The following is a 12,910-nucleotide window of genomic DNA, read 5'->3' as shown; positions in this document are numbered from 1 at the left end:
ATAACATATTTTACTGCAGTTGTTTTTAATACATAATTATAATTAATATATATATAAATTTAATATTTTTTATTCTAATAGGAAATAATAAATGTTTTTTTTATATGTAAATAATAATTAATTAAACAATTAAAATTCTGTAAATAATAAAAAGAATGAATTACACTCACACCCCCTGAGTTTTATTAAAATTATGTAAATCATTTTTTCGTACATGCACAAATTACCCCTAATTTATATACAAACGTTCTACTAACTACCCCTCTTGGAGAGACAAGTTTGATATTTTGAACAAAAAGGTGATGAAAATAATTAAGTTAAACAAAATATGATATATCGTGGAGATAAGTCCGAATAGTATAGGAATCAATGTATTTTCATTATTTCCTGTAATGTATCTTATACCATTTGCATTTGTCTCCACAATATACCATATTTTGTTTAACTTAATTACATTTATAATCATTTTTTGCTTACAAGATTAGACTTATCTCTTCTACAAATGGTAATCAGTATAATGTATGTTATAAATTATGGATAAGTTGTGTAAGTGTAAAAATGGTAGGGGGTGAGTGTAATATAATCTAATAAAATTGAAATATTGTATAAAAAAATTTAAATATTATTTTCAAGAGTTTATCTCTTTTTTCTTCCTTATAAATTTGTTCACAATAGTACACAACTATTCAACTCAAATTGTAAGAGATCATTTGTTCCTATTCTCATAAACTTTTGTGCTAATGGCCCACAACAATGCTGCACTTATTATCTTCATTGGCATGATCATCATGTGTGCTTCGGTTCAGGACGGACAAGCCATTCAACTCTCTGCTAAGTGTCCTGGCATTAGTTTTGATTGCTACAGACATTGTATTTTGGTATGTTACTATCAGAAGCAACCTGATCATGGCCCATGCCAAGATAATTGTGCTCGTACATGTGGTTGTGTGCCTCACAAAAGTAATTAATATTTTATATCTTACATATATTAGTCTAGCTTGCCAGTCATATATTTGTATTAGAATGCATGATTGTTCATCACAAGGATAAGAATGAAATAAAGGAATAATTAAAAATTTCTTATTTTTTTCATTACCTATTTTAATTCTAAAAATTCATTTGATTTTAAGGACAATTTTCTTACCAACGACTTTCTTTTCGATTTGTAAGGATTTAGCTTATAGGAATAAGAAAGGAATTGTGGCCAATAATGAAGGGAAAACGTAAATATCTACCTCCACCAGCTTATACTTTGTCGAGGAAGGAGAAAATTAAAATTTGTAAATTTCTTCATGGTGTTAAAGATCTAGAGGGGTACTATTCCAAAATTTGGAACCTCGTATCAATGAAATACCTCAAGTTAAAAGGACTTAAGTATCATGATTGGCATGTACTTATGGAGCATTTCTTGTATATTAGAATACAGTATGTTCTACCTAAAAAAGTTCGAGGAACCATAACTAAGTTATGTTTCTTCTTCAAGGTAATTTGTAGCAAAGTTATTGACCCTGAGAAATGACATGCATTGCAAAGACAAATTATTAAGACTTTTTGTGAGCTTGAAATGTATTTCCCACCTTTTTTGACATAATGGTTCATCTAAGCATTCATGTTGTTCGAGAGACACAATTATGTGGTCCTTCCTATATGAGATGGATGTACCCTTTTAAGCATTATATGAAGACATTAAAAGGGTATGTGAGGAATCGATCAAGACTGTAGGGTTGTACTGTTAAGTGATATATTGTTGAAGAATCTCTTCATTTTTGTACCAGGTACCTTACTGATGGTGATTTTATAAGAATTCCAAAGCCTCTGTATGCAAAAAGAACATTTGGCGAAGGGATTAATGAGAATCAAGTATTGACAATAACAAGAACCAAATTGGAGCAAGCACATATATATTTTAGATAATGCCGACAGGGTAGAGCCATATGTTGAAAGACACAAGGAAATGCTTAGGAAGTCTAACCCAAGTATGAATGAAAAATGGATTTCCAAAGAGCATAATCGGTGTTCCACAAAGTGACTAAAAATCACATTATTGAGGAGTTGAATATAACTGCACATTCAATTTTCGAAAAATTGAAATGGTTAGCCAATGGAACAAGTATTTATGTCTTATCCTACATTGATTACCTAATTAATGGATTCACATTTTATACAAAAAATCAAGATGGTCAAAGTAAAATGCAAAATTGTTGTGTGACTCTTGTTGCTCGAACTTTACATATGTCAAATACAAAAGATAGAAACTCAATATATGTGAATATGTCATACTTCAGAGTCATTGAACGAATATAGGAATTGGATTACACAATGTTTCGGTAGCAGGTTTGTTGTTGTATGTGAGTTGATAACAACAATGACTTTCAAGTTGATGAGTGAGGGTTCATGCACGTGGATCTTAATAGGTCAGGATATAAAGATGAACCATTTATTCTAGCATCACAAGCTCAACAAGTACTCTATATTAGTGACACAGTTGATATGAAATGATTCATTGTTCTTTTAACTAACAAAATAATCGTCAATAATATTGATGACCAAGAATGTGAAGATATTGATACTAAAGATGATCTTTTTTTTGGAGGGACATCATAGTCGTGTGCAAGCGGACCAACTGATGATGATGATTTATATACAAGCTATGATCATAATGAAGGGTTTTGGGTGAATCAATATGTTTCCCCCAAGCAATGATATTTCAAGCAAAAAACAATCAAAGGAAAGGAAAAAATAGATACATGTCTTTGTATAATTATAGCATAATTTTGTTTGTTTGTAATTTGCATATACTTTACTTATATTATTTATTTGTAATTTTATTACTCTGTCAAAACATAATTGACATGATATTATTTGTTTGTAATATAATTTGTATTGTATTGATGTTAATAATACAAACTTCTTGTAATAATGTATTTGTGATGTTCAGAATAATGTGTGTTGTTGAGAATATTTATGTAGTTGATAAATGTATATGCATATATTAATATGTACAAATAAACAACATATTCTAGGGGAAACTCTGTCAAACACTATTGTATGTATAAAATACAACAACGCTTATTGTAGACAATGTTGTTGTATGTATACAATACAACGACGCTCATTATAGACAATGTTGTTGTATATATACAATACAACATCCGTCATTAAAGACAACATTGTTGTATATATACCATACAACAATGCTGATTATAGACAGCGTTGTTGTATATGACTAACACAATAGCACTCATTGTAAGTAATGAATTTGTACGTCTGTATTTTGTATGTTTTTGTTGTTGTATGATATACAACAACGCCCATATAATCGTGTTAATCTTACCTATATAATATTATGCTCACATAGAAAATGTCCGAAAATGTTATTATATATCTAAAATATATGTTATTGAACTTCAACTATGCTATGCAGTAGTGCCTATACTATAACAAGAGAGAAAATAGAGAAGTGAATGATGAATGATCAAATGGTAACCTTTTTTCAAAAGGGGCATTATAGCAATAGTCTATACCTTTTTTATTGTTTTTATAAACTTACTTGTAGTTTTATCCAAGGTGAGAAAAATAATTACTTTTAAGATTTTATAAAGTCAACCAAATATTCGTAAGTGCTGCTACAAGCGTTTTTCATTATTTTGAAAATTTTATAAAATATTTGTATTAATCAGAAAATATACATGGGATTTTTACTTTTTAAATAATTTTCAAATAAACTTTATTCCCTTTGATAGTTAGATTCCTTATTGGCTATCATGAAACCTTTTGTTTACCTTTTATTTCTTTTTTAGAACTCATCAGCTTTTAAAATCATTTAATGACATGTTTTACTATATTTATTTATATCATATAGTAATTATTTATATTTATAAGATATTTTTTAATTATGATATATAAAGTAATAAATATTTTCTTTTGAAAATAAAATAAATAACAATAACTAAGTAAATGAGAATGAATTAATAGTCTAAATTCCTTAAATAATCAAAATGAAATATTTTATAAAATGTTTAAATACTATTTTTAAGAGTTTATCTCTTCTCTGTCCTTCTAAATTAAATCCTAAAGTTGTATAAATATTCAACTCAAATTAAAAGATATCATTTGTTCGTGTTGTTTTAAAGCGTTGTCCTAATGACCTACAACAAAGTTGTACTTGTTATCATCATTGGCATGATCATCATGTTTGCTTTGGTTGAGCATGGACAAACAATTCAACTCTCTCCTACGTTGTACATTGAAATGATATTATCATAATCAACCCGATCATGACTCATGTTAAGATAATTGTGTTAGTATATATGGTTGTATATCTTAGAAAAAGTAATTTATATTTTAGATCTTCCATATATTAGTCTAGCTTGCTACTCTAGGCATATATTTTGTGAAAATACATGATTGTTCATAACAAGGACAACTATGAAATAAAAGAGAAATTGCAAATTTCTTATTTTTTTTAATAGACTTAAATTCTGAAAATTCATTTTATTTTAATGATAATTTTCTCACCAACGACCTTCTTTTCGACAGATAAGGATTTTACTTATAACTGGATGGTCAACTTGGGTAACCTTTTATTATATGGCAATATTATTTTATTAGTTTTAATGTATTTGTTAATTACTTTTATTTTCTTTTGATAATTAAATCAATAACAATGAAATATTTATGATTTTAAAATACTTCTTTAATTTATTTGTTAATTACTTCTAATGATATGTTTTACCGTATTTATTTATGCAATGATAACTTTTATATATATATATATATATATATATATTCAATAAATATTTTCTTTTCATGATTAAATAAATAGCAATAACTAAGTAAAGAAGTATTAATTAAACAATTAAAGTTCGTTAAATAAGAAAAGTAAAATCCTTTATAAAATATTTTAAATAGTATTTTCAAGAGCTTATATCTTCTTTCCTGCTTATAAATTAGTTCCCAAAGTTACTGAAATATTCAACTCAAATTGTATGAGGGCATAAACTTTTTTGCTAATTATCCACAACAAAATTGCACTTATTATCTTCATTGGATGATCATCATGTTTGCTTCTGTTGAGAAAGGACTTTAAACTATCTATTATGTGTCCTAGCATTAATTTTGATTGCTACACACATTGCACTTTGAAATGTTACTATCAACATCAACCTAACTAAGGCCCATGTGAAGGTAATTGTGTTCTTATATGTGGTGGTATACTTCAGAATAAGCAAATAGTATTTTAGATCTTATATATATTTTTTAGAGTGGGGATTCACTCTCTTCAAGAGTAAGATTTTTAAACTTACTCCTCATCCTAACCATCAATTCTATGAACATCTAATGGTTTAGACCTACTCACTAATTCAAACAATTAGATTTCTTTAGAATTGATGGCTAAGATGAGGAGTAGGTTTAAAAAACTTACTGTTGGAGTAACTAGATCCCTACCCATTTTTTTTATCTTGCTACTATAAATATTTTTTAGAATGCTTGATTGCTCATAATAAGGATAAATATAAAATAAATAGAGCAATTTCAAATTTTTTATTTGTCCTTTACATATTTGAATTCTGAAAAATTATTTTAGTACAATTTCCTTAATTACCAACTCTCTTTTTTATTGGTAAGAATTTAACTTACGCTCCTTCATAAATAACATATAAGTACTTTTGTAGTTAACTTATTTATGGTCTATAAGAGATGTCATTACCATAATGTATCTCAAAATTGATCAAAGCAGTAGTCAATATCTACGAAAAAGGTGACGTAAATACAATATTCATCTTTATTTGATCGTGTAATGTAACACCCTATTTTTTTTAAATATAGCGTGCACACCTAATTTTGCATGCCGTGCACACCTAATTTTGCATGCCCTATACTAGAACAAGAGAGAAAATATTGAAGAAAATGATGAAAGTCGAGGTGGTAACCTTCGTCCACAAGTGGCATTATGGTAATTTTGTTGTTTTACAAACGCATGTAATTACTTTAACCCAATTATAAGTATTATGGTTTATTTTTTTATGATTTGATAAAGTTATTGTTGAATTTATCCTCTGCTCAACTTGTGGATGATATGGTCATGTAACTAGAAATTGCCACAACCACCACACTTGTACCAATCCAACAAAAAATGGGCTGCCGCAACTCGAAGGTGGTGCTCAGCCGAATTCCAACCTCGAATCTGCAAAACAAACCAATAGCTCATCATTATCAGATGCGGCTTTCATGGCTAACAAGGAGTATCCAATAAAATCCAGCATTAATGTGGCTATTGACCAAGCAACCATTATCATGCATTTAATGTGAGAAAAAAATAATCATGGAGAATGTCTCATTGTTGTCAAGAAAATATGTGTAGACTTAATCTCTAGTACTATAATTAGAATGTGAAGGAGGGATGATAAAAAAAACTGGGCCTAGAATAATAATAAAAATCTACCCCTTACATTTGTTTAGTGCCAAATGTCAACTCTTATTCATGTCTCAGACCAATCACATATTGTCATATGAATAAAAGAAAAAGTTATAAAAAAAAAGTAACACTCTAATTGCTTCAGGATAGAAAATTGAACGCCATTCAAGACATATGATCTCTATTTCTAAAAATTTGTACCAATTAGAAAAAATTTAGATAAAAATCCCATGGCCCCCACCCATTCATTCCAAACCAAAAATTTTGTTCCCCTCTTCCTCTCACTAAGTTCTAACGCCCAATTTTTGGAAATTAAACATGAGAAGGTCAAAGATTTATCATGTGGTTAAAAGCTTTGGCCTTAAGTTTTGATAGTTAGAAGAATACTTGTGCAACTTGATAACTTGCCTATTAGCTATGTTGATAATATTGGATATGCTCAACCGCCCTTCACTTGTATGAATAAGAAGTTTGTATCATGTTATAAAATCATCAAGAAGTAAGAAACATACATTGAGAGAGGAAAAGAGAAAAGCTCCAGCGAGTGTGAGAATATGGAAGATTGGAGTGTTATTTTAACCGTCTAAATTGGCAATAAACAAAAGCTAAAAGTGTGAGTGTATTATTGTATATTCAATACAAATATTTATGTGTGTTATATTTTCTTCCCATAGCATTTTTTTCTACTAGGGAATTTCAATTTTAATTACCATCATTTAGCATCAGATGTGGTTGTATAAAAAAATGGTAGCATGTTCTAACATTGGAGCAAGTCAAGTTCAAACAACTATCTTCAAGTTCGATGGAAGATCAAATTTTTCTATGTGGAAATGGTTGATGGAGTTGTGTTTAACAACGAACGAGTATGGAGAAATTATTAAGAAAGGTTTTGTTGAACCAACTGAAGGAGATAAAGGAAAAGTCGATGAACAACAAGTTGAGAAAGATCGTATGCTCAATAAAAAAGCTTTATTTCCGATCTGTCAGTCTGTGAAACTGACTGTTTTAGAAAAAAATTTCCATGCCAAAACAAGAAAGGAAGCATGGGAAATTTTGGTCAAAACTTATGAAGGTGTCGACCCAGTCAAATGGACGAGGTTACAAGGCTTAAAACACCATTTTGAGCTGATGGAGCAAGGAAGAGATGAAAACATTCATGATTATTTTTCACGAATGGACAAGCTTGCCAACGAAATGAAATCGAACGGTGATGACATAAAGGAAAAAGAAGTTGTGGAGAAAATTATGCGCACTCTTTCATCTCGTTTTCATTACGTGGTAGCAGCCATCGAGGAAGCAAAAGATCTGCGCACTCTTTCATCTCGTTTTCATTACGTGGTAGCAGCCATCAAGGAAGCAAAAGATCTCACTACAATGGCTCTAAAGAATTTGCAAGTATCTTTGGAATCACATAAGATGAGGGTGAACGAAAGATCAAATGGAACATTTGGACAAGTTTTAAAAGCTCAAACAAATGTGAAAAATGATGGGTCTATGCAAAAAAGGGAAAATCACTTTCAAAGAGGTCGAAATTTCAAAGGTAGAGAGAGAAATCCTCAATTTGATTCAAAACAAGGTGCACGAGTTAACGACTCCTTTCAAAATAAATCTAATACTCAATGCCACAAATATCAAAAGTATGGACATTTTCAATCTGAATGCAAATCTCATATCCAATGTCATAACTGTAAAAAATATTGCCATTATAGTCGTGAATGTCATACTAAAGCATTGAATATTAGAGATAGTCATGCTCAAGTTGTAGAAACTGAAGAGGAAATGAAGATGGCACTTACAACATGCTATATTGTAGCCACTGATAAAAATGAGAACCAATGGTTACTAGATACATATTGTAGTAATCATTTAAGTGAGAATAAAGAATTATTTTATGACTTAGATGAAAACTTTCATGCCACAATCAAGCTTGGTGATAATTCAAAACATGAAGTTTTGGAAAAAGGAAAGTCATCATTAGATTAAAGGATGGATCTTTGAGTTATATTTCTGATGTATTCTATGCACTTGGTATATGTCAAAATCTTTTAAGTGTGGGACAACTTGCTAAGAAAGGCTATGATCTAAAATTTAACAAGGAAGATTGCACTATAAATGATGCTGAGATGGGCCTACTAGCAAAGACACACATGTCAATGAATCGTCTATTTCCATTGAATATCAAGAGTGACACTAACTTGTGTTGCAAAGCTGCAGCTATTGATGATAACTGGATTTGGCACATGCGACTAGGACATTTCAACTTTGATAGTATCAAGTTCCTTGCAAATAAAAAATGGGTTATTGGCTTACCTATTACCAAAGCTCGTGATCAACTATGTGAAGCTTGTGTAGTAGACAAGAAGCATGAAGATCATTTTCCTAAAGAATGTGCTTGGAGAGTTTCAAAACCACTTGAATTGATGCACTCTGATTTATGCTATGTGGAAGGTCCATATGAAGGAGATAACAAACACTTTATTACTTTTGTTGATGAATTTAGTAGAAAGACACGGGTTTATATTCTAAAAAATAAATCTAATGTTTGTGATACGCTTAAAAACTTTAAGGGGCATATTAAAAGGTGAAGTGGTTATACTTTGAAAATCGTAAGAACTGATAGGGAAAGCAATGGTACAATAAGTTCACGTCGTTGAGAAGAATGATACATGAGAGTTAACAATACTTCCAAAAGGAAAGAAACCCATTGCTGTCAAATGAGTGTACAAAACAAAGTACAATCCAAATGGGGAGGTAGATCGCTTCAAACCAAGATTAGTAGCAAAATGATACAAACAAAAACTTAACATTGATTATTTTGAATTTTTTCTCTAGTTACTAGAATGTACACAATACATATGATTCTTTCAATTGATGTCCAAAATCAATGGGAGATTTCCCAAATGGATGTTAAGTCTGCTTTTCTAAATGGTGTACTCGAAAAAGAAGTTTATGTAGAGCAACCACTAGATTATCTACAAAAAGGACAAGAAGATAAAGTTTACATATTGAAGAAAGCTCTATATGGATTGAAGTAAGCGCCTAGAGCTTGATACACACATATTGACACATATTTCATCAACAATGGGTTTCACAAAATTCCATATGAGCATGCTTTATATGTCAAGGTGAATTAGGTTGGAGATATTATCATTGTTTTCTTGTATGTGGATGATCTAATCTTCACTAGAAACAATCCTAAATATTTGGATGAATTGAAGGAGAGCATGTCCATAGAATTTGAGATGTCGGATATGGGCCTAATGGCTTATTTTTTAAGCATTAAAGTAAACCAAACAAATAAAGGAATTTTTATTTCACAAAAGAAGTATGCAGCTGATATTCTAAAGAAGTTCAAAATGGAATCTTACAAACCAATGCTCACTCGGGTGGAAGAAAGATTGAAACTTGAAAGAGAATGTGGTGGTGAACTTGTCAACTCAACTAACTTTAGAAGGTTAGTGGGAAGTCTCAGGTACTTGACAGCAACAAGGCCTAACATAGTTTATGGAGTTGGGCTCATAAGCAGATTCATGGATTCACCATGACAATCACATTAGCAAACTTCAAAGCAAAGTTCGAGATATGATAGAGGTACATTGGATAAAGGAATTTTTATTCTAATTCTAACAAGCTAGAGTTTATCGGATACACAAACAATGATTGGGCAAGAGAAACTGAAACTCGACAAAGCACTTTAAGTTTTGCTTTTCATCTTGGAACAAGTGTATTCTCCTGGTCCTCCAAGAAACAACAAGTAGTTGCTCTATCAATAGAAGAAGCATAGTACATTACATCAACAAATTGTGCTACTCAAGTGATTTGGTTACAAAGAATATTGAGTGAGTTGCAATACAAACAAGATGGAGTCACAAAAATATTTTGTGACAATAAATCAATAATTACTCTGACAACGAATCTGGTGTTTCATAAGCGCAACAAATATATCGACATCAAACATCACTACATTCATGACTTGATCAGAGATAAAGAAATTATAGTGGAATATTGCACATTAGAAGACCAAATAACATATATATTTACAAAGCCACTCAAAATAAATTTGTTCTTGAAGTAAAAGAATATGCTTGGAATGATTAAGCCAAGTTTAAGGCGATGTTGGAAATTAAATTTGTCTAGGTACAAGATTTATCATGTGGTTAAAAGCTTAGGCATCAAGTTTTGATAGCTAGAAGAATACTTTTTCAACTTGATAACTTGCCTATTAGCTATTTTGATTAAAATTTAGTCATGTGATAGCGTAAAAATACATAAATAAACTTATCTCTAAACATGACATGTTGTATATCTCATTTTTTCCTTATAATAATTGTCATAGAAATATCTCCTCTTAAAAAAATTGTCCCCAATCACAAAAGATTGATAAAAATCCCATGGCCCCCACCCATGGCAAACCAAAAATTTTGTTCCCCTCTTCCTCTCACTAAGTTCTGACGCCCAACCTTTCCAATCATGACAATAATGACGGTTCCATACTCCATGGCTCCATGCTACTCAACTAGCAAAAAAGGACGACTACACTATGGAGGACATTAATTTGTCAAACACCTTGCAGGGGGAGGATGCCCCCATTGACGATACTAGAACTACCAAATCAGTTAGAACCCTCCATCGATGATAGTCGAATGCACTCTTATGTTGATGTTGAAGATACACAGATTCCTATGCATGAACTAAACAGAGAGACCATTCCTAAGGATAACATTTAACTTGTTCCAAAATGTCAAAATGTGGAACAGAAGAGTATGAATGACATAACATCGTTGATCAAATGATGGAACTCACCATCCTCTTACAAATCATTTTATTTCTGATGATATAGTTCATAGATTCGAGCTACTGATAAAAAGGTCAAGACACATGTGAAAAATCTGATTCAAAAGCATCACCCGTCCATTTTTTTTTATCATGGAAACTCACATCCAATTTGATAAAACTAAACCTTTCTGAAATCAAATTGGTTAGAACCCATTTTTTATTGATGAAGCTATTTCCCATTTCAGTCTTTAGGCTCTTGTTGAGATTCAAACAAAATTTACATTACGCCAAAATTTGCATTTAACAAAGATCATTCAATAGCGCTTAACATAACAATGCTAATAAATACAATGTGGAAGAGAATCAACAACGCTCTTTGAAGCAACTGCTATTAACTATAATATGTGGATAAACATTCGAAAACACTTTCTACAACAAGCGTTGTTGAATGTTTATCTCACATATCCAACAAAGATCCTTTAAGCAAGCGCTGCTAATATGCATCGATTCAACAACGCCCTTTGTAGTGAGCACTATTAAAACTCGTGTTTTTTCAAGATTTTCTATACTTGTTAAAGAAAAAATTAAATGAATATTATGTTAGGTATCAGTAACAGAACAATCTAGAAAGGGGGGATGAATAGGTGTTGCGGTTCCCAAATACCGATTTTCGCACCAAAGCCCTTTTCTGGAAAATCGCTCAGTTAATCGATTAAAGCACAAACTTAATCGATTAAATCGCACAAAACAGAAAGTTGATGAATGACTTGATTGCACAACCACTCACCGATATTACAAAAATGATCATCCAATATATTTGAACAGAATTAATCACTACATGGCAGAATTACAAGATTCAAAATATCAGCTAAAATAGACAATTAAAACAACTTGAAAAAGTAAAGAGATAAGGGTAAGAAACAGCCTGCAACAAGGATTTTATACTGGTTCGTTTTGCGGCCTACTGCAAAACTACATCCAGTCCCCCCTTCCGATCTCAGGAGATTTTCTTCACTAAAACTGAAACAAATGTATATTACACACACATTTCTAATTACAATACACCAATAGACGACTTTCCTTGATGAAGACTCACTGAATCTCGTTGGTGGTAAGACACCAAGAGACGACTTTCCTTATCGCAAAAACATCACAAAAAATAGAGTATTGTGAAGCACAAAAAGGCTCAAATATTATAATTAAGAACAAACTATAAACTTGTTGAAAGCATTGTTCGGTGTTTATTTTAGTTGGGAGTTTTCTCCTTTCAACAAATTGTCCTGGCAGCAATGTCAATTTGTTGAAAGATTAATACTCTCATTTTCATTATGTTCTTTTTGTAAGTAAGAGAACTCGGTTTTATTCTTTGTTCGCCATTGCGGCTTTGTTGAAATAAATTCCAACACCGGTATAATGGTTTCAAGAATATTCCAGTTACAACTTACTTTCTTAATGATCATGTAAATAAGTCATCCCTTCTTTGCCCGATCTCGGCTTTGTTAGAATAAATTCTAACGCCAGTATTACATAATTATTAAGATTACCTATTACATAATTATTAAGTACCTTTGAATACCATCTCGATTTTGTGGAATAAATTCCAACATCGGTTTAATGAAATTCTAATATATAAAAGTGATGAATAGTTAGTTGTTAGATACAAATAAATAAATAAAGAACAAAAAATAATAAATTTAGTGACCTTTTATTTATTTA

At 30.8% G+C, this 12,910-nt stretch overlaps 1 protein-coding gene and 1 long non-coding RNA gene across 2 annotated transcripts in view; both read left to right on the top strand.

The window, feature by feature from the left end:
* Nucleotides 7,163-8,401, top strand: LOC109327683. Its single transcript, XM_019560849.1, has one exon. The coding sequence runs from the start codon at nucleotides 7,163-7,165 to the stop codon at nucleotides 8,399-8,401; it is 1,239 nt and encodes a 412-aa protein (XP_019416394.1).
* Nucleotides 9,732-12,910, top strand: part of LOC109327891 — a 17,649-nt gene continuing 14,470 nt past the window's right edge. Inside the window, exon 1 of the long non-coding RNA XR_002105362.1 lies at nucleotides 9,732-9,743. This is a non-coding gene — a long non-coding RNA (uncharacterized LOC109327891). The remainder of the gene's footprint in view (nucleotides 9,744-12,910) is intronic.

The sequence above is a fragment of the Lupinus angustifolius genome, chromosome LG15 (assembly GCF_001865875.1).
Source record: "Lupinus angustifolius cultivar Tanjil chromosome LG15, LupAngTanjil_v1.0, whole genome shotgun sequence".
Lineage (NCBI taxonomy): Eukaryota > Viridiplantae > Streptophyta > Magnoliopsida > Fabales > Fabaceae > Lupinus > Lupinus angustifolius.
This window is presented reverse-complemented; position numbering and strand designations above follow the sequence as displayed.

What these genes read in the sequence shown, in the direction of transcription:
- LOC109327683 (XM_019560849.1), top strand. Translation starts at nt 7,163, where the DNA reads ATGGTAGCATGTTCTAACATTGGAGCAAGTCAAGTTCAAACAACTATC.